At 41.6% G+C, this 23,578-nt stretch overlaps 1 protein-coding gene across 1 annotated transcript in view; it reads right to left on the bottom strand.

The window, feature by feature from the left end:
- The window catches only part of EPHA10 (EPH receptor A10), a 1,551,477-nt gene that overhangs the window by 738,989 nt on the left and 788,910 nt on the right, over nt 1-23,578 (bottom strand). Inside the window, exons 6-7 of the mRNA XM_086956448.1 lie at nt 14,363-14,487; nt 6,257-6,419 (exon numbers count right to left, since the gene is read on the bottom strand). Coding sequence (XP_086812574.1) covers nt 6,257-6,419; nt 14,363-14,487 — 288 coding nt within the window. The remainder of the gene's footprint in view (nt 1-6,256; nt 6,420-14,362; nt 14,488-23,578) is intronic.

The following is a 23,578-nucleotide window of genomic DNA, read 5'->3' as shown; positions in this document are numbered from 1 at the left end:
GTAGGGTTGATGAGAAATCTGGATTGGAATTTCTGGGCCACGTTGGCTTACCGCGCTTATGGGTACTGCAGCAATTTAAAAAAAGTTGTATACAAGCCACCACTTCTCTTTCTAATACGCCTGGCCACATTGGTCAAACTGCATGGGGTTTTCTTTGCTTTGCTCATGGTGGCATGAGTTAGGCATTTTGAAACCCCACATTTCTGGTATTTGTAGCTGGTGGTAGCTGGATCTTTTATAGCCCTTGGTACTGCTGCTGCCATCACTTCTAGCAGATGTTGTCTGTAACAGCCGGCACCTATCATCCTTATGAGCTCTTGATATTCATTGCAGCAGCACACAAAGGCCCTTAATGAAGAACATTTACCTTATTTGCATGCCACAAGAAGTCGGCCTGTCATCAACTTGCAGGGTTAATGTGTGTACAGCAGATGGAGACCTACTAATCAGTGGTGTAACAAAGACCCCTCAAAACCCGCAGTGCAATACACTGGCCTGAGAGCTCAGGAATAAGTCTGCAAATGGGCCCCCTCCATGCACTTTGCAGGTGTGCTCCCTCAAAGTTCGTTACACCACTGCTACAAACGTAACAGGGGCCCTTAGTACACATTCAAAATAGTGGTTCATTGGCATGGTGGCCTGTCTACCTTTTTCTGTAGGCTCCCCTATTCATAACTCTCCTTCCCTGTGCAGGAATTCAAATTTTGAGATGATTAGGTCTGGAAGGTGCCAAATCCGGAGCCAAATCACTACTCCACCACTAACTGGCACTTCCAGGGGACACCTAACTTACTGTCCAACCCACCCCCCATACAAAGCATCAAGGAATAAAACAAAATGGCAACTAGAAAACGGCCCTCTCTTTGAGCTATGCTCTGCCCACTGAGGTCACAATTCTATCTTCATTCCAAGCTACAAAGAAACAACATTCTGGTGACTGGAGCCAGAGGTTTTCTTGACCTCTCTTTTGACCCATGTGGGAACAGGCTGTCTGTATTATTCAACCCTGCTCCCTAATCTCCTAGGATGGGTGGTTTGAAATGTCAGCTGGCCAGCAGAGTAATTAACTGGCCCAGCAGCATAGCTAAAAGCATGAACTTCATTATGGCTGTCTCTGTAAAATATGGTCAAGTTTCTAAGTACAGTAACAAATGCATATAGAGAACACTCCTGATTTTGAGGTGGCGGTGGGCAAGATGGCGGAGGGTGTGAGCTGTGTGAGTGTTACTCCCTGACCGCTGTGGCTACTGAGCGGTATAACGCGGAGCTAATGCCCGGCTGAGCCTCGAGGATCTGCGGTGAACAGAAACGCGAAACCCCCTCCATTCCGGATGATCAGCTTTGAAAGATTAAATAACTTTTGGCAACGCACATATATATGATAATTACCTTGGGTATGAATTTGTGGCCTAGAATTTCATAGGAAAGACAATGCAATGGATTTGTGAGCTCATGTTGTATTTTTTGGCACTCTTTGCCCAAAATATACGCATTTAGCTCAACAGATTACAGCCGACAAGATGAAAGAGAATGTTTAATTTTGGATTCTCAATTCAATTATAAGATTTTAGCATACATTAGCAAATTTAATTCAGCTACATGGATGCAGATGATATGCTGAATCAGACGAGAAATCCACCACTCTTACGAAAGCTGGGTCTGGTGGCACAGTGGACTAATGCGTCCAATGCACTGTTTTTGTGTTTAACATCCTGGTCACAGGTTCGAATGCAGGTGGGTCCACTTAGCCTTTCATCCATCTGAGATCGATAAAATGAATACCATTGACTTGGGTAACAATAAACATCTGTTATTCAGCGCTAAGATGCCTACAGGTGAACCTGTGCTTTACAAATACACATGTTATGAACATGTGTCACCTGCAACCCACTCACAGCTCTTTACCCCTGCTGTACACAGCAGATAACCTTATTTTCAAAGGTAGGCACTAATAGTTGTAACTTAACACCATTTTTAACAATTATAGAGATCCATTATGGATCCCATTGACTACAGAGGTCCAGAAAACAGATGTCCAAAAGCAAAAGGCCTGGATTTTACTCAGATTAGAATGTTTCCCTTCAGTACAGATCCCAAATTGTTTATGTTTCAGAAGGTTCAGAGGGTGAAGTTCTCTATTCTAAGAACTAATATGAAAATGTATGAAATAAGTGGAGAGGTGTGGTGCAGCGGCCAGGGAAGCGGACTTCGGAGCACAGGGTTCACGGTTTGATCTTTGGCTCCCGCGGCAGCGCAGCTCAGCACCTTGTGACTCTGGGCAGTAGCTCACTTAATTTCCACGATGGCCCACAGCATCTTAAGACCTGTAAGGGTGAGTAGTTTGTACATTACAAGTACAGATTAATGTAATCTTTGCAACACTACAATTTTAACATAGAATTGAGCAAAGGAGATGCCTGGAACTATATTATGGCATTTGAGGGGAGTTTACATCTACTGACTAGGGAGGTTAAAGAGAGCTAAAGATGACGAGTGATAGTGTAAAATATTGTACAGGAAAGTGACAGTGATAATGAGACATTCAATTAACCAACATGAAGGCCCTGGGAAGCTGTTGGGGTACTGGTGAGCATAGGATGGTAAGCAGTGGGGAGTCAAAGTAAATAGCTAAGGACTTTTCTAAAATTCTTCAAGCAGGCCTCATTCTGTATCCTGAATAGTAAAACAATATGTAACGTGGGTAATTAGGAAGGAAACCCATGTATCAACTTTACTGGTTATTTGAATGTAGTCTGGTCAATGAATATTCACCAGAAGATATGAGTGCAAGGTTTCATACATATTTAGATCCTTGAACAATCAGATATGCACGTGCTAAAACATATAGGGGGGAAGTATATTTATGGTCCATTTTATATACAACTTCAACTGCAAAGTATTGGATGGCACAACACCATAGCAATACAATCATATATTCATGTATCCAACATACTTTAGCATTACGAGATGCCTACTCTAGATATATACAGCCAACTATGTACAATACAGATACCACCATAAATATGCATACAGAATCTTCATCTGAAAATCTCTATATTTACATATTGTAAAAGGAATGGGCATAAATATGTTGTTAGTTAACCAACACTACTTCTACAACAGTTTTCCATAGTGAAAATATATTTATAATATGTATAGGGAGGATGGAGGTGATACAATTGTGGAAAGGACTTGTTTTGGGTTTCTTACAAACACTACAAAACAGTGATTGTTTTGTTACAATTTATGAAAACTGAAGTGAAGTCAGGGCCTAGCCACCCAAAATCTTTACAGCATCTGAAAAATGTTTGGTCCGTTAAGTTCTACAAAAAGTGTCATTATTACTCTTCTCAAGCCTGGGAAGGTAGGGGAGGAGATGGATTCCTATCGGCCGCTGTCCATGTTCAATGTGGATGTTAAAATCCTTGCCAAGTTACTTGCAAATCGTCTGCAACCCCTGCTGCCGATGATAGCGCTCCCCGATCAATCGGGATTTATCCCGGGGAGATCCACTTCCCACAATCTCAGAATGATATTCCCGGTGTTACACTATCTACACCCTGATGTAAAGGCTGCGATTGTGTTCCTGGATGCCACTAAGGCGTTCTACACGCTTGTATGGCCGTATCTCTTCTCGATTCTAGGGCATATGGGATTTTGCCCACTGTTAATCAACAGAATCCGGCTGTTATATACTTCACCTAGCGCAAGCATACAGGTGAATGGCATGCTCTCCGATCCATTTCCAATCTCACGAGGTACTAGGCAGGGGTGCCCACTGTCTCCTTTGCTATTTGCGATCGCAATGGAACCCCTGGCTGCTCGCATCCGGCAACACAATACTGCATGGGGAATTGGATTCAGCTCTAGAAGCCTACTCATCTCACTATATGCAGATGATGTCACACTGTACATTATGAACCCAGAGGAGAAGCTAAACCCTCTTCTGAGAGAATTAATTTGCTTTGGTGGGCTAACTGGGGTCTTTATAAACTGGGCCAAATCAGTGATTTTTCCACTGACGGATGGTACCCCCTCAGTGACATCGGAATTCCCCTTAAGGTGGGAAGCTGATGAGGTTAAATAGTAAATACCTAGGAGTTTAGATGAACGAGGACATACAGGAAGTGTGGCGATTAAGCTATGGTCGAGTGATCATATGGTTGGAGGGAAAAGTTGAATTGTGGTCTAAACTACCCTTGTACTTGGCGGGCAAGGTTGAACTGACTAAAATGGTTATATTACCGAAATTTCTGTATTTGTTCGTCAAAATTCAGATTCCACTTACTCGATACTTTTTTAATTCCCTAAAATCTCAACTGGTCTCATTGGCGTGGGCGGGTGGCCAAGCCAGAATTTCTTGGAACCTGCTAACTCTTCCATTGAGGCAGGGCGGTCTAGGTGCTCCAGACATGCAGCTCTATGTGCTCTGTGCCCAGGCACAATTTTTGAACTACTGGGTACACCCTACCCCCTTCCAGCCACACGTGGAAGTAGAGACTGATGTCATGGCCCCTGTCCCACTTAAAGTGGCGTTATACCAGAAAGCTCGACGCCCTCGTGGAGACATAGACTCTGCCTGAACACTATGCTGGGCATGGAGAAGCTGCGTAAAAGGGCTGGAGTCCCAATGCTGTTTGCCCCTTCCATTCCCTTGCTGCATAACCCACTGCTGCCTTGTATACAGGACAGTATAAGTAAGTCCCAAGCCCAGAAGATGAACCTTCAAATGTTCTCTGATTAATACCCTGATGATCAGTTCAGACCCCCCCCCCCCCTCCCCCCTCCCCCCCGAAGTGACTGAGGGCCAGCCGGTGACATTTGCGGAGATCTTTTTATGCCACAGAGTGCAAACGGCATGCCGTGCCCTCTGGGCTGAATTTCCGATGGCGCCGCTGCCGCTGCAGCTGCCTGCATTGGAAAACTTACTGAAATCTCCCTGTAAGCTCATTTCGCGCCTATATACCTGCATGCAAAACATTGCCCCATTGGTGATACCCAACTCCTTTAGACACTGCAATGAAGACCTAGAGACACCTTTGGCTGAGGCATTGTGGGAGTTCTACTGTGGGCAATTTACCGAACTTTCATCCGAATTACAAACTAAGGCTTATTCATTTTAAATATTTGCATAATTTTACAGAACACCAGTGGGCCTCTATCGCATGGGTATACGTGAAAATGATGGATGCTGGCGCTGCGGATCCGCCTCGGCTGCATTCTTACATATCGCATGGAATTGTCCCAAGTTGGCAGAGTTCTGGTCACTAGTTTTTGAATCCATAAATTCCATCCTGGATGTATCACTGGCCCCTTCCCTTATACTTGGGCTCTTGGGCTATGTCAAATATACGGCGCCTAAGCTGCGCAAGCTCCATGCACTAATATTATTGTTTGCGAAGAGAAAGGTCGCGGTTCACTGGGGCAGGAGACGGGTACCCTCCATTAAGGACTGGGTCCGGGATGTCACATATGGGCACACGCAATTAAGTGTATTTTGGGAATTGATGCCGCCTTCTTCCTGACCTCGCGACATGTGGGGCTTCAAAAACAGCAGGGGTCGACAGATGCACTAGCCATAGAAAACACCCAGGATGTGGTACCGTTGGATGTGATCTTCCCCCTCTGGTGCCTTCATGATCTGTTTAGGTGGCGTACCTTCCTCGAAATGCGGTTGGGAAAGTGAGGTACGGGTGTATATTGGGCCCTTGCTGAGGTATTGCACAATGTTCTTCTCTATTACAGTCGTAAGATGTTGCTCTTCATCATTGTCTAAGCAACTGCTGTACATTAACTAATTTATTAGAAATGGGGTACTGGAGTCTGTGTCAATAATGAGGACTGTGTACCATTTAGACTGTACTTTTTAAGCTCCTATATTGATCAATGCAATGCTGGCTAGTTGTATTGTATTGCATCTTGCATGTTTTTAAATGTCAATAAAAATGCATATAAAAAAAAAGAGAACATTTTTACAAAAAGGTGTACTACTACTTGCAAAGAATAAACAGACATAACAGAAAGCAGGTGCCATCTGTATAAGTAAATAATAACAGGGTATTGGAAAGACCCTTTGAATGGCCATGGGTAAGAAGAGATGAGCAATCAAAATATACCAGCACGATTTCTTATGTGAAACGGATTAAACAATTTAGAAACTGTTAACTGAATCATGTTATCTAAAACATCCTAATTAACAATGCAAAAATCTATGAGATATGTCAACAAATAGTGCAGACATTGTAAATTTACTTACATTCTCCGATGGTCTCCACCTCAAAGCTGGGGCTATAGCTTCCATAGTCTTGCGATGAAGATGTCCGGATTTGAAATACATAGACAGTGCTAGGTTTAAGGTTGCTAACAGTCACAGCAGTTGATGCTGTTTTCACTGTAGAATAGCTTTGATCTCTCTGATCCTGTGCAAAACAAACACAGAACAGCATATTTAGCAAACTATAGTTATATCGAGTACATCAAGATTTTTCATTAAAAAGATGAAATATTTCTAATATAATCATTGTCTTTCTGAATCTTTACTAGAGGTCTGACACATGCAAGACCTGCTGATTAATATTCCTTTTCTATATCTGGAAAATCAATTGAGATGGGTTTTCACACTCACGTAAGGTTTGGGCCAACAACACCTCTCAGTAATCAATCTATATGTTCTAAAGAGTGTAAAAAGCTGCATGGTGACTAGTAAAACACCCCCGTATTCTGCACAGGCTTTAAGCATGCTTATTAATAAAGGTTCACTATAGTCTTATGATGGGTGAGTCTAAATCCTTAAGGATTTTACAATTTAATTTGAATATGTGGACAGGCCACCCTTTAACTTTTATCCCTGAATATTGCACTGCCATATCGTCAGTAGCGGCTCATGGAGGGAGTGCCACAGGCGGTGAGGTGGGGCGGGAAAGGGGCAGGGTAGGGTAGTAAACTCCGTCTCACGGCCGACTGGAGTAATGTGAAGAAATAAAGAAATAAAACTAATTTCATTACACGTGGTGAAATGCATTTGGCGTTTCAGTGCGTGCAAGGAAATTTGTTTTATTTATTTATTTATTTATATCACTCCAGTCGGCCGTGAGGCGGAGTTTACTAGCATCCCCCCTGCCCCTCCACTCTCCCACCCCACCCCACCTCACCGCCCCCGCAGCACTCCGTCCACGAGCTGCAACTGCCTATCAGTCACTATGGTTAGGCGTACCCTAGGATTGACGCTGTGACTCTGTGCGTCAATTCGATTGCATGTCTCTGAGATTTATCATGATCTTCCGTGTTTATTGACGTCAGGACCCCCAAGACAGACTTTTATGTAGAAAATTGGTGTGGGAGCACACTCCTTCACCTCCAAGCAGGATCGCCCCTAAGCATCATGGTAGATGCAATCCGACAAGCGAGTACACTTGAAAAGTCTTTAGAGTGTTTCACTAGGTGGGTGCAGATTAGTGCTGGCCATGTCTGGACACGTGTTTCTAGATTATTATCTGTCATCAGCAGAGATTAGGCATTATTTGGGGTTGCTGAGTAGGCTGCCGTATCCTTGGAACGTAGTATCTCTCCAGGCGCGCAGGTGCCTCTCCACGAGCTCGTCAACGCAGTGTGCTCCCACACCGATTTTCTACAGACTTTTATGTGGGGTGGTCTGCTGTAGCTCAATTATCTGTCTATGAGAAACGATACAGCGCCTTAACCATCGCAATTGACCCTAAAGGCCCGGGTAGAAGTTTTCATCCATACTGCAGGACTGCAAATTTTTAGCTTCACTTCCGGCAATATTTCCACGGACTGGTTGTTTCCCGACGTTACGACGGTTTGACCAAGGCAGATATACTTTTCCTGTCTAACCACGCCTTTGTACAGTTTCAAGAAAAGATTTTTCATGATATTGGCTCTTGAAAAATACGAAGGAATAAGGAATAAAAAAAGGATTGGGACCACAACGTCCAAGGCCAGTATTCTGGGTCCACTCTATGAAATTATTCATACACTTTTTTGCACTGAGGAAGTTCCTTTTACAGGAATGAAATGCATTGGCTGTTGTCGAGTTGTTTTTATGAAGAAAAATAAAGAACTTATTGAAATAAAGTGACCAGTTTGTGACTTCATCCCTGGGGCTGCCTCCACCCTTGCATTGAACTATGGTTTGGTATTCTTCCCATTTTCTTGCATTTTTGTAGTTGAATAACATTCTCTCTGTTTGAGATTCACTGATTCTATATCCTAAGTTGTTAAAAATTAGAGTTACTGATCCAAATAATACTGTCTGATACCAATTTCAACATAGGGCAATGTCATCTGCATGTAGTGGAATTTTCAGTGTCTGTTCTATCTTTGGACTAGCTACAATTGCTACCTCACTGTTTAATTGATTGATGTGAGAATGGTTTGATACATTTATTGAACAGCTTTCTACTACTGATTGAAATGGTACCCATTTATTTTCCCATAATTACTATATCTGCAGAAACACCGTGATTCAATGACCCTCGGGTTTCTATGGAGTTAGGTGGAAATCCCATCTTGAACATTACCATGTATAAAATTCCTAAACCATAAGCATTTTGGGTTTCTAAACATCAGACTGGCATTGGTGTGCATTTTGTTTCAGTGTCATATATTGTTTCCCATTTCTAATGTATGTTTGCTAAGAGTTTATGCCCCCAGAACAAACCAGGTTGGACTCTGGTCAATTATCCTAGCCTATCCCATCAATATATATTCATAAATATTTTATATAATCTGAATGTATTAAGGTAATAAGTCAAAACAATCCACGTTTAGTAGAATATTTACCTAGTTTTGGAAACAAGACGAGTTTTGTCCAATTGAAAGGGTGGAGGAGGCTCTAAATATTCTGTCATATCATTATATAGTTTAATTAAAACCAATATAAGGGATTTTGGAAAGATCCTATATATTGTATTAGGCAACACATCCTCTTTCAAATAATTTCCCTGTTGTATGACCTGAATTGTCTTCTTTTATATAGCATTTAATAAAAGAATTCTGATCTTTTAGTAGCATCCTACTTAATGTTATTCTTTTAAAAATAAAATGTACATCTAATTCATATTGTCAGTTTATAGTTCCTGCCTGACAAAGGAAACAAAACCTGTGCAATTTTCTGTGGGTGAGTCTCTAGATTACCATTCATCGAGTTTACAACTGAGTAATCTGATTTATTATTTGAACATTTGACATTCAAAATGTATATGCTTATCTTGTTATATTATGCTATGTGTATTTGTAAAGTATACTATCAACTTATATCCTGGAGCTGAGCAGGTTGTGTGCCTAGCCTTGCCTATGGTAGGTAGATTAACTGAAAAGCCAGGTCTTTAACTTCAGAGTAGATGGCTTTGATGTGGAGTGGGAGGTCATTTCAGGCTTATGGATTAATGTAAGAGAATGTTCATCCACCTGCTCTGGTTTTGTCTATGCGTGGAATGTGCGCTAGTAAGATTCCATTCTGTAGTGCGTTGAATGTGTGTGTGAGGAGTGAAATGAGCATGTTTGTGTATTGGAAGCCAGTGGAACTCCCTGATGTAAGGTGTGATGTGAGTTCTTTGTGGGCGGTTGAGGGTGAGTCCGGCTATCAAATTTTGAGAAGTTTGTAATCTTCTAGTGAGTTGCTTGGTGATCTCATTGTGGACAGTGTTCCCATAGTCCTACTTGCTGGTGACTATGGCGTGAATCATAGTTTTTCTTGGGTTGCTTGGGAACCGTTTGAAGATCTTTCTCAACATATTCAGGGTGTGAAAGCAGGATGCAAGATGCAGTGATGGTGTTGACTTGTGCTCATGCCCAGTTTGCTGTTGATTTTTATTTATTTATTTTATTTTATTTTGAAGGTTTTGTATAGCGTGGACAAGACCCTTGCAGGTATCATAGCGCTTTACAGCAAATAAAGGGGATAGAGGAAATGGAAGTATACATACAAAAAGATTCTTGGTTATAATAGTCATGCAATGGTAACTGTTCCAACATAACAAATATCTACAAGCCTGCATCTAATAAATCAAGTCAATTTAGACAGGAGAATAGATTTCACTTCATTTTTAAAGGATGCTGCGTGAGTATTCTGTCTTGTTTTTGTTGGTAAGGCATTCATTATCCTGGGGGCTTGTGAATCATTGTGATTTCAGTAGAGGGTGATAAGAGCTCCTGTTGGTTCTGTTCCCACCAGATGGTATTAGTTTTCTGCAAGGTATTGTGGTGTTTTTTTATGTAAGGCCTTGTGTGTCATACAGGCGATTTATAAAAAAAAAGTGGCTTCAGAAGGTAGCCAGTTAAGGGGATGTAAATCCAGGGAGATGTGACAGTTTCTTTTGGAGCCTGTGATTAGTCTGGCGGGTGTGTTGATTGATGCTCTTAGTTGGGCTGTCGTTGATTTGGGAAGGCCGCAGAGAGCAACACTCCCATATTCCACTCTGGTGATGATACTCCAAGGTTCTGGCATGGGTGCTGATTGTGGGTCCGAGTTCAGCCGGTCACCATTTGGAGTTCGATGGTGAGTTGTTCTTGCCAATGATCATTACTTCGTCTTGTCAGTGCTGATTATTTAAAAAGATGACTTTCATCCAGTTAGCCACTTCGGTTATTGAGAAAGTGATCTTATTTTTTTTGTCTTGGGGTATTGTCCTAAAGGAAGATTATGAGTTGCATGTCATCAGCATAGAAGAGGATATTGATGCAGTGTGTGTTTCACATTGGCCAGAGGGATCATGTATGCGTTGAAGAGGGTGGAGCCGAACAATGAACCTTAAGGCACTCTGAGACCTTTGGGGGCTTCCAGGAACATGGTTCCACGCTGACAGCTTGTACTCTATCCGTTAAGATGCATGTCCTGTGGAGAGTAGGACCTTGGATGCCAATTGAGTGCAGGTGGCTGAATATGTGGCGTGAGACTGTGTTAAATGCTAGAGACCCAGTAGAATGAGTGCTGTTATGTCTCCTGGGTCAAGGATCATGCAGATGTCATCTCTGGTAGTGATTGGTGCTGTTTCTGTACTGTGGTTGTGTCTGAATAAGCATCCAAGGCATCAAGAAGTTGGTCTCTTTTGAGGTAGTTGGGTAGCCATTGCCTAATTTGTTTCTCTAAGTCATTGGCCAGGTATGGTAGGAGGGAGCGCAAGGGAACTAGGTCTGTAGTTGGAAAGTGTGGCAGGGTCAGCAGATGATTTCTTGAGCAGGGGCATGGCATTGGTATGTTTAAAGGTGTCCAGTAAACGTGACTCAGTTGATGGAGCCATTAAGAATAGGTGTTAGTGTGTTCCTGATCAGTAGGAGTACTTTGATGAAAGTGTGGTAAAGGCAAAGAGTCAGGTGAAGCCCCCGAGTGGATGGTCTTCAAGGCAGCAGCAATTTCGATAGTGGTGATGGAAGGCCATGAAGTCAGAGTTCATTCTAAAGACATGATGGGAAGTTGAGTTATGACAGTGACAGGGTCCGATTGAGGACCAAAGTGATTTTGTTGAAGAACAATTCCGAGAGCTTGTTGTAAATGCCTTGTGAGGGGGAGATGTTGCTGGAGGCAGCAGGAGGCACAGTGAAATCTTTGATGATGGGGAATATATCCTCACAGCTGTTAGTGCTGGTGTTTATATGATCTGCAAGAGCTGTGTTCTGTTTTTCTGGGTGGAAGGTGACAGTGTCACTGAAATACAGAGCGAGGTTCAAACATTTCCCACACTATATCTCTTTTTGACATAAACAAGAAACCCCTTAATATCCTCTCTGTCTTTTCTGTGCCTCTGCTTGTCTCAATTTTGTTTTTCTCTCCTGATATTCTTTGCATCATTCCACGAAAACAGTACGGAAACTGTCAAAGAACACCCCTTTGTTCCCCAAAAAGAAGGACCATAATAATTGTCTTTCAGAACCTATCTTGGACTGGGGAAATATAACGTCAGTTACTGCAGGAGTTGAGAGCCAAAGAGATCCAGTTTGTGTGGTTTCCATTGTTTTGGCAGAAGCACAGAACTCATCCAAAAATTATCGTATTAACATTTACTCTAAAAATTTAAGCTCACCAATAAAATATAGTTTAAACACAAAATGCAGATACAATTGATTTTCTAGTTAATTTATAATCCATGGTATTAAAACTATTTATTTTAGATATAAAGCAGACCTTTGAGAAACAAAACACATTATATAAGTGACGATTAATATTAAAAGAAGGACTTTAAACATCAGAACAGTTTAATCTGACATGCTCTCGCTGCCACTGCAAATTAGTCTACGGCTCAAAAGGTAGTCTCATGCCACATTTTATAGTTTTTCACATTGGTGCTACAGAGCCACACCGTGGTCCACATTCAGTTTAAGACTTTTATGTCATTTGTGTAGTTTGTGCACATTTTTACCATGGCCTTAACATGAGCCAATCCCTTAGGCATACTTAGCAGCCTCTCGAAGCTGAGATCAAAATCATGTGAAAATATTAGTCCACAAAATGACAAAATCTGGGGAGGCCATGCTTAAATGCAACTTCTTCTACAAACCTGTCAGTTGGCAATAACCTTTAGATCTTTTTGAAAAGTTAGATCAATAGATCATTATAATGCTCAAAGCGATTCTCGATTATAGCAAAAGTATTGCTTAACTTATGAACCAATTTGTTCTGACTGTTCAACTGAAATGCTAACATTGGGAGTGGTGGAGTACTCTAAGACCTCAAAAGCCTTGAAAGAGCACTCTTAGAAAAAAGCACCTTTGAAAACCTGATGCACAACAGTAAACTTACACTTTTGTGTACGTTGATGATTGTTTGCTGTTCAGAACGGGATTTAAGAGTAGTATCTTTACAAGTGTGGAGTCATCGTCCATAAAAAGATAGGTCTTTTATGTGCAGAGACTCCGCACTCGTAAATATACTACACGTAATACCTATGTAAATAGGAAACAGTTTTTAACTTCCATGAAAGTGTAAGTTTAGCTTTGTGAATCAGGCCCTCAAACTGAAAACTTGAATCCACTGTGATTCTGCTAGAAGAAGTAGTCATTGCCATTCAGACGTATATTCATCAGTATTCTTTCATAGCCTGACATGATTAGCTCAAAAAAACTGCAGGTGGGATAAAGAACAGGTTAAAGAAGGATACAAACATATACAGAGGTGTAGTGTGATTGACAGGTTAAATCCAAAATAGGGTTTTTTTATCAAGAATTATGACGTTTTGAAATAACCATGCATGTAACAAATAAGAGTTGAGACGTTAATACCAACATTATTACCCACAAAGACACGGGGCGCATTTTATGCTGGCATCCTTACTTGAAGGAATACTAATACTAAGATGATTGACTTGCTCGGAAGTGATTGGGTGCGAACAGACCAGCTAATTTACCACAAAGTTGAATGGAGGACCTAATTTCCTTGCATCTCTATTTTATTAAAAAACAACGTAATTGATGTTGTGTGAGTCAGAAATAAATTAAATAAATCGTTTATGAGTCCTAAAGCTAAGAAGAGTCAATGAATGACCACACAGCAACTGCATGCAACTTCAGCATCCACCAAAACTACAAACAGAGTCAGTGGTACTCGGGGCAATAACAGGTGAAGAAAGTTCCCAGAATATATCTCCACAGAAAGTGACATAATTGTATGTGCCAGCATCCATCTCTACAAGAAGGGACATCATTGTTTTCCAGTCAAAACTGTCTGTCAGAAAAGAAGTGAGACAAGTGGAGGTAATTTCAGCACATTTCACTGTAGAGGAGATGACTTTACTGCAGGTCCCAGCATCCATTTCAACAGGAAGTGACATTCTTGGAGTTCCCAGCCATCTAATATTAACCTCCCACCCCTGTACAGGACAAATTAACTCCCCATTCCCACCACCGTATTCATTGTACTGGTACGGGTCTATGAATGGGTATGTGAGTGGTTGTGTGGGTGTGTGAGTGGGTGTACACAAGGTTTTATGGAGGTGTGAGTGGTTCTGTGGATGATGTCATCAGTGATGCCATTTGAGATGTCATCAGGGATGTCGTCAGTGATGTCACTGACCATGTCATGAAGTGATATAATATGTGAGGTCATAAGCAGTGCATTGCGGGGGGGGGGGGGCTTAAGTTATATTTAGCTAAGGTAACTATAATTGCTGAATTTCAATGGCTTTGTACAAGTGAAATATGAGCGTAAGTATAACCTCACTGTAACCTTTCTTATTTTCAGTGAATTTTGATTGTACTTATAATTCCATTGTCCAGCTATAACAACCTTGTAACCTTTGTTTATTTCAGAGAATAATAATCTAGTTCAGCCATTTATAGGTGCAGTAAATAACAGGTGTCGAACAACTGGTCAGACTTAAAGAAAACAGAGGACAACAAAAGTGTTTACCTTTTCATAGTACTTAATTTCATACTCAGTGGCGTTGGTGCTCAGGTATCCAGGCTCTTGCCACGACAAGGTAATACTTTTCTGCTCAATGTTATCTGTGCGAATATCCGTGATAAGCGAGGGCTCTGAAAGGAACACACAAATCGCGGTTAATGTTTGTCTGAGCGCCCAGAAGGTTTAGCAAACAAATCACCATGAATTCGTCCCTGTTTTAACTGAAGCTATAAACAATGCTTGCAGGAATTATTTTCACATTGATCAGGGCGCAAGCCACTGCCTATGAATCATCACAATCACATTTTAATTCATCAGGCTAATTTCCTGCGACTTTAGGGAGCTTATTCCCGTTCTTTGAAAAGATGGGCGAAAATCAATGCGAGAATTTTGCATGATACGGTATCGATCCGGTGTCGCTGATTGTTCCGGAGGCCCTCGGGGTCTGTAAACAGGTATTGTCGTTGCTTCCTATGATTGACTGCAATCAGATCTTCCTGGTGGCTCGCGCGTAATGGCGCTCGCAGGAGCCCTTTATCAGCAAACGGTGAGAAATAATGCACGAGTGTCTGCGGAGGGAAATGTTGACAAAATAACAGGGGTGGTAAATTTCAGTTTTAATCTGCACTCAGCCTGACAGCATTTCAAGGACTATAGGAAGCCTTAGTAACAACTCCTGTGTGGAAAAGATCTATCTCGGTGCCTTATTTTTGTTTTATTATTAAACGCAGTGTATATTTCGGACATTCGACGAACAACTCTTCTTGTATTGCCAACTTTAGTGCTAAGAAGGTCAATAGAAGCAGCATGTGTAAGGTTGACTATGTTTTGGTGCAGTAGTTTCACAGATTGGCGGATTTCAGATGGCCATTTCTACAGCTACTCTGCTGCAAGGAATCTATGGCTACACATGACTGTCAAACATTAGATCCCCTTTATAGTACTAAGTAATACTAGAATCTTCCATTGAGTTTGAGATTGCCTCAGCCAATTAGAATGCAAGCATAAAGTCCAGCTTTTAGGCTAAATGTAATGCCTCCCTGAGAAGAGAGAAAGTGAGGTACAGAGACATGAAGAAGGCAGAAACAGAGAGTCGCGGTTCATGCATGTGTGAGTGACAGTGGAGGGAATGCTGCTAATAACTATTTCTTAAAGTTTGCTATGTATCACTGGACACTGTCTACCCTTTCACTTAGTCATTTACCCTGTTATTTGCCCTTGTCTTCCACTTGGTAGCAGTAGCACAACTATAGGCCCAGCAAATAACGGGCATCTTGATCCTGGCAAAGCCCACAGACGTGGGTGGAACCTTGGCTTATCCATGCTTGCCACCCACTAACATGCACATTTTGGCCACTTTGCACTTTGTAATACTAATTACTAATAAGAACTGCTTTCTGGACACTCTTGTGCAAAGCAGACGTTTACAGAATTATACTTTCTTGTCTGCATGCCTTTGTGGTCTGCTTTCTTATTTCAATTAACAGGTATGAATACCCTCAGGGAGAAGCAATAATGCGGAACTGGTCCTATTTTAAACGCATGGGTGTTGCTATCATGAACGACTTCCCTACCCTAGGCAATGCCGAAGGCTCTTCCAAAAGGAGAGTCAATGCACTGGATTCGACTCAATCATTTCATGCATTAACAGCTGACACAAGTTGATTGTAATCTCTCCCGATGTTCTTTTCTTCATTTAGTTCTTCTGGTCTGCTTCCTAATTTTTTCCCTTCCTGATTGGTCTCACATACTTATATCATTGAATCTGCTATAAATCATATGTTGTTAAAATTTAAATCACTCTAGCGGCCGTCGCTTTATCCTCGCTATTTGAAAAAATCATTCAAAATACAATTGAAGAAACCAAATGGTGTGCAGGGCCAAATGCACTATTTTTTCAAGCGTGATCCTTATTGGGCAAGAAAAATATTGCCACATTGATACTGCCCCAGGACTGGACACTAGTATGTTGAGGATATAGTGGAATCTGCTGGGTGAGGATCATTTGTGAACAGGAAAACTGGAATGCCTTATTCTGCGCAGTACGTTCGCTAGTGCAAGCTTTCAGGGCTACCACACAACCCCAAATGAGGACTTTTTGGGTTAGGGCACAAAGCTTTTGTTTTATTGCTTTGTACTCTATCCTGCTCATCAATATGATCAACAAATCACTTTCTCAACATGCATCTCTACTTGTATTTTCCCTATATGGTGCATGACGTTTCACATGACCGCGTGGTAGCGGGAGGGTCCTAGAATTGAGAGGCTTGCATACATAAGGTTTACTATAAACCGTATGGACAAATGCAAAACACACAGCACCATGAGGAGTGAGCTGATTGTGACCCACCATGCAATACATGAATGACCGTTAGGGGTAATTAGCGGCAGCTACTTCTGGAGTGGGGTCGGCACCCTCTGCCCCATGGTTTCAAAGGACATGAAGGCAACAGCAGGCACATAATGTAGACATGGCTCTCTTTAGTCTTTGCATTTCCAGCTTTTCGCCCTTCTTATAGCACCTCATCAACAAGTAAGAGGCTGTTGATGTGCTACGGGTTGCCCGTTAAAGCTTTTGGCAGCCTTACATTGCATAATGTTGCTCTTCGGTATCATGCCTGTTGGCAGTCAATACCCCCGTGCAGAGATAGCTCAGATAGAAACAAATGCACACTTAAAGACACACTCCAACATACTATCTCAAAACAAGCGCCTATCTTTACTTACCAGTCTCTTTTATGCTGGGGATTTGGAAGCCACTAGAGCAACAATTCTTCAGTAACTGCATAGCCTTACATGTTAAAATGTGACTGAACACAATAATGACTCTATAATCTGACCACACATCACTACTTTACAGGGTTTTGAATCATCTTCTTATTAACTGGGTTTTGAATCTTCTACTTATTAACAGCCAACTTGTGACAACTTCCTCTACTTACCTCATCCCAACCTACAATCCTTTCACTTCTCTACTTTCTCCACCCCATACCAAGTTGCCTTCACTCCTGTCTCTTCCCTCTAAAACAACACCCACCCAAAGTTTCTTCTCTCCCTTTGATGCTGAATTTATTGCAAGATTTAATTAAATGTACTTTGTCTCCCATTTGATTGGAACAGAGATTGTGGTCACTACCTTATTGTAGATTCGAATTCCTATCCATTACCCTTTATGTGTAGCGTTCTGATGCCTATCATAGGCAAAGTCACACTACACAAAAAACGTGAAAAAATATTAACCAAAAAGTATAAAGTATCTATGAAAATTGGTTACTGCTCTCTCGTGCCATTTAGTTTAAGATGTTTGTTAAGTCTTTATTCTTGAAGCTGAGATAAACATCTTTTTTAGTGTGTAAAATTGGAATCTTTATCATTGACATGAGTATTTTGGGAATTAATCATACTGTCTTTGTAGCTACTATTTCATGCAGCAACAACATCTCTATAAATAGAAGCTGGGGATTTTACATATCTGAACCCATTAGTACATAAGTGCACTTAAAAGTAGTCTTCATACACCTGTGCATCAGTTTTTTCCCTATTTTATTGGAAATAGTGGCCTAATTTAGTGACTAAAGGCCTGACATAGAGTTTGGCGGACAGGATACTCCATTAAAATGTGGTGGATCTACCAAGTGCCATAGCCTGCAAAACATTTGTCAAATGCAGCTAGTATATACATCTGCGGTCGGTAGTGGTAGTACCTGCTGGGCGGTGACATGGGGAGGGGGAGGGGCTGGGTGGAGGGTAGTAAACTATGGATTACGGAGGTTTACAGGTAAGTAAACATATAAATAAATAAAACAAATGTCATACCGCGCACTGCATCGCATTTGGGGATGCAGTGCATGCAAGAAAATGTTTATTTATTTATATGTTTACTTGCCTGTAAACCTCCGTAATCCATAGTTTACTAACCCCTACCCTGCCCCTCCCCACGTCACCGCCCGGCAGGTACTCCCACTACTGACCGCTGCTGAGGATATTCATTATATGTGTGATGGAGTACCTGTCCACCAAACTGTAATCAAGCACCTTAATTGCCAGCCTTCCAGACTTCTTATCAGAAGCTCAAGAACCTACAGTTAACTTGTAATAGATCTTGAAATACATTTTTGTTAGGGTTAAAACATCTATGACGCATTGACTATAATTGTTTACAGATAAGGTATGCTAACAGCAGCCTGACGCTGATAGGAAGATGTATAGATATCTAGCTCGTAGCCATTGCTGTACATCACACAATATTTCCTATACCTTCACTACTGAATCTATAGGTCTCTCCAAATTTCAACTCCCTCTCAGGCGCAGACGCTGGAGGTAAGAGCGGTGGGGCCGGCTGGGGGGATTTTGAGAGAAGACCACAAGAGAAAATTAAATAAATAAATCATTTTCCCTCATGGTCGTCTCTCGAAATCCCCTACCGCCTCACCGCTCTTACTTGCAGCAGCCTCAGCTGCTTCCTGTCAATATCATTCAGCTCCTCCTGGCAGAGGCAGTTTCTGACTAATGTGCAGAGTGACCCATTACGTGCTGTTGCTATTTTTATGTTCTGATGCTACTGTAATCCTAGACAGGTTATACATCCCACAGGGATGTCAACCAAACAACAAGAATGGGAGAGGATGTAGCCTTACAGCTAGAGCGGTCGTCCTTGAAGTTGGGAAATCGGGTTCGAGTCTCAGCAACGACGCTCAACATCCTGTGTTTCTAGGCAAGTCACTTAATCTCCCTGTGCCTAACAAAAATGAATATATCCATCTGTAACGAAACTGGTGCTCATGTAAAGCACTCTGATATCTGATGTCTTGGGTCTAGTTCGCGCTATATAAAACTCTAAACATTTAAAAAAAAAAAAAAATGAAACCAAGAGCTTTTGGGATTAATGGTGTTATAGTGCTAACGTTTCATGTCTCACATTTTGTAAGTTGTTCCAGATTGCTGGAGGCTGAAATGGTAGAAGCCTACTATTTGAGAGATAAAGTCTTCTGTGACAAAGCAATGGAAGTCAGTAGTTGGATGGGGCGCCAACCTGATTAATTATGCCATGAGGTTTACAATTCAGGTAGCAATGGAGACAGTAGAGCAAGCCATGGTTCATTAAGAGTTCCAGTCCAAGCAGCAGAATGGAGGGGAGACTCAAGGAGAAACTGAGCAGGAAACATCTGGGGATCAACTAGAATGGCTAAACTAAAACCCTGATTAAATGGAAGTTTGCAGGTAAAGCTATAAATCTATAAACAAATACTAAAAAAGTCAGACAAGTACATGCAGAGGTCTCTGCCTCCCACTACACATACTTTTCTGGCTTTAAGGTATTCGCAAACATTCCCAAGAGAAAGAAAGGAAAGTGGTGCAAGGCAGAGGTTTTCAAGCTTACTCATGAGAAGGTCCTTTGACTTTCCATAGAGTTCACTTATTGCCTTTCTTGAGTGAGGTTACGTGGTTTTCGATTCCGCTTCCTATCTAGCCGCCATTTTGTATTTAACTGCCATTTTGTGTTGCCTCACTCAGGCAGCACGGCGGACGTGGTGAACGCGATGTTTCTACCTTTTCCAGCTGCTTCGTGTCTCTCCCGTTAAAGAGTAACTCTTGCTCATGTTTACGAAACCTATGTCAGGGTCCCCCGAGTTTGTAAATCCATGTCTAGACTGATTAATCCATGTCTTACTCCACTGTTTGGGTCCCACCATTCTTTCTCATCTCTATCTTGTTAAACTGACCTTCGCTATTCTCTTCGTGTGTTCTCCTGTTACATAGACTGTCCTTTGAAGCATTCAAACATGTTCTACGACCTGCAAATTGAATTACGGGCACTAGTGTTGATTAACTTGAGGGGATGAGAGCACACAGGGTCTGAAAGGAGGGTGTGTTTTAGACATTCGATAGCTTGTTTTCAAACTATTCCTATTTGTCAGTTCTGTATGTTTTGGGAGTTGACATTGTAAACTTGTATAGTATAATTGACTGTGCGCCACGGAATGAAGTGGCAGTCTCCTGATAACCTACCAGTTTGTGTACTTACAGGACCACTGTGCTTAGCTGCAGCTAATAAATCTGCTTTTCTACACCTAACAGAGTGTCACGTGTCTCTGTCTGCCAAAGCAGGTGAACCCGGAGATCTTAGGCATGCCCTGCGCCGCCTGGCCCATAAGGCCAGGTTCTCCAGGAGTTCTCCTTAGTGAAGGACCCTCCACCGTGATCAACAAGGAAATCATCCCAAGGCTTCATACTATCCTGATAGTGGCCAGAATCAATCTTGACCTACCACAACGTGTGACCTGCATACATCTCTCTTCACCTAAAGGAGCTTGAATGGCTACAATACACAAACAAGAGTGTTTTGAGCTCCTGACCTACACTTTTAAGAGTCTTCCTAACTTAGGCCCTGCATACCTCACAAAGGTAATCAACTTTCACACACCCCCAAACACCTGTGTTCAACCAGTCTCCTACTTGCACACATCCCACATACAAGGAAAACCAGAGCCGGTGGCTAAACCTTCTCCTTAATCACTCCTAAAGTGTGAAACGGCCTGATGCTACACATCTAAGCTTTCTCCTTGAATTCTACATGAAGCTGAAAACATTGCTTTTTGAGCAACCTCATGAAGCCCTAGACCGGGCAGACTATCGCTTGCCTAGTGTCTGGATACCCTCCTGTATGATAGGGCACTATGCAAATCATCATAACACAAAATATAACAAGGACTCTGCACAGGGAGAATAGGATCCCCTCTACAAAAGCATGTTTTCCTCAATGGGGAGAATATTTTTCCCTGTGGAGAAACTGCTTGGCCAGAACAAGAATCCAATATTTTCCAAGGTAGAAAGGGGAACAAAATACACTTTTCAATGCCCACGATCACCTTTATTTGCAGCAGGCACGGCCCGTGCCGGGCGTTATACTGGGGCGGTGACGTCAGGCAGGGGAGGGTCAGGTTGGGGGAATGTAAAATACGGGATAAGGACCATTAGAGGTAAGTATGGAAAATAATAAATAAAACGAATTTCATTGCCCACGCTGCATCGCCAAATGTGATGCAGCGTGGGCAACGAAATTTGTTTTATTTATTATTTTCGATACTTACCTCTAATGGTCCTTATCCCGTATTTTACATCTCTCCACCCTGACCCTCGCCTGCCTGACGTTACCGCCCCAGTATAACGCCTGGTACGGGCCGTGCCTGATTTGCAGATGTTCACAAACTTCCTAAGCTAACCTCTGCTTGGATTTCCTATTTCCCCCACACCACCTTACGTTAGACTATTAGTTTTGAGAAGGAATGCACTCAGGTACTTTCCCAACAGTAGGCATATTGACAGGGGTGTAGCTAGGCCTTGGCCTCTGCTGGTGGTCCCAGCGTTTGCCTCCTACAGTGACCGGATGTAATAGAGGAGGGGGTGCTGGGGATTCCTGAGTTTGCTGCCCCGCGACTGCCGCAGGTAAGAGCAGGGAGAGGCTTCCACTCCAAAATTTGTGCCGTCCGGGTCGGAACACCCCCCACAACTTGTTACACCACTGCACATTGATCCCACAATAATAAAAGTCTCTCGGGTAAGCGGAGGTGGTTTTGTGATATTGTCTTGACGTGTCTGTATATTTATTGTCTTCTTTATTATTGTCTTTGTGATTTTAATTGTACATGTAAAAAATTTTTATGATTTCAATTGACAAAAAAACTAATATTTCACTCGCTCTCAATTTTAGTAGGAATTATGAGTGTGAAGAACTATTCAGAAGGAAATGGGCTTACGCCATCCAAGTATTCCTTTTTGAAATCTGCCAGAAATAACAAAGGTAAATTCAGTAACTTGCATTTACAACCAAATTTACATGAGTGTTCTGCTACTTCCAATCCAACGTACATCATGATTGTAACATGTTGTTATTGGATTATGAAATGTAGTTTGGCAGTAGCACACAGCAGCAAAATAAGGCTGCTGCTGACAATGAAGGTCACAAACTTCTCCAGAAACTGTGGGACCTATTCATAAAGGCATTGTGGGATGTGTAAACATAGTTTTGTCTTACTAAACCTTACATCACTCTTTGAATTACCCCAAAAACATCTGGAACAGGAATACAATGAGAATAATCAGGGAATATTCATATCCAAATACTAGACGTACAAACACAGTGTCCTCTTTGCACTTTTACTAATATGGAGTTTGACATTTCTGGGTTTACTCATAAATGCCCATAATAGTATAAATCGGTGCTTCATGACTACGTTTTTACGTACTCCAAAAATCCTGTGTGACTAGCGAATCTCCTGTCCTTGTTTTAACATGAAATAATGTGTGAGTATAAAAATCTACATTTTGCCTAGATGTGATACATTATCGTTCATTCTAATCATAATATTTTTACTGCTTTAAGTTGTCTGTAATTTAAGGCATTCCATTTTCGCAAATGTGTTCTGAAATGAAATTATTGAATGCTTTGATTTATTGCTCAATGCATTTGCAGCCACTTTCCAAATGAATCCCGCTTTAAAAGAACCACTGCGTGCACTCTTCTTGGAAATATCTTCTGCTAGTAACGCAGAACAATGGTTTTCAGCCCAAACCATGATCCTTCCCTGGTGGTACAAGGTTAGACCACAATTTAGTCTGACATGTGAATTTTCCACATTGTGGTTCTATTGTTTGAAAAACAAAAAACTCATCGTCAATTGTACCCACTAAAGCGCTTAAAATGATTGCTACATCCTCGCTAATGCTATCTAATTATGTTAACATGAGGTCATATCACACACATTAATCTCAGGTACTGTATTAAATCTTAACAAAATATGCACACTACTGTATGAAAGGGTGCTTTACTAACTGAAAGCCTTTAGGTTAGATACTACAGTTGGGGTGCGCAAAATGTAGGGGTATGAAAATATTTTAATATGTGAGAAAGGTCTCACAGAGATCACTTTTACTGGACGATCTATAGTTTCCTATGGCAGGGTATTTCATTACTACGTAGCAAAGTTTGTTCCTCAGTGGTAATTGGCGATGAACTTGCATGTGCTGTTTTCTAGCCTGTTTACTTTAAAAACATGTTCTTTGACACTGAGACTTGCTGGTTGCTGACATTTTTTTCTAGAAGCATCTTAAAGGGTCTTTAATAGGAAAACAGACATCTATAGGATTGCACAAACTGTGTAGTAACGTTAGGGTTCGCATGAAATATGGGTAGTGTGAAATCTCCAACTTTGTTAAGTTGTT

Source organism: Lissotriton vulgaris, chromosome 2_1, assembly GCF_964263255.1.
Source record: "Lissotriton vulgaris chromosome 2_1, aLisVul1.2, whole genome shotgun sequence".
NCBI lineage: Eukaryota > Metazoa > Chordata > Amphibia > Caudata > Salamandridae > Lissotriton > Lissotriton vulgaris.
The sequence above is the reverse complement of the archived record's forward strand: the minus strand, read 5'-3'. Positions and strand labels throughout refer to the sequence as shown.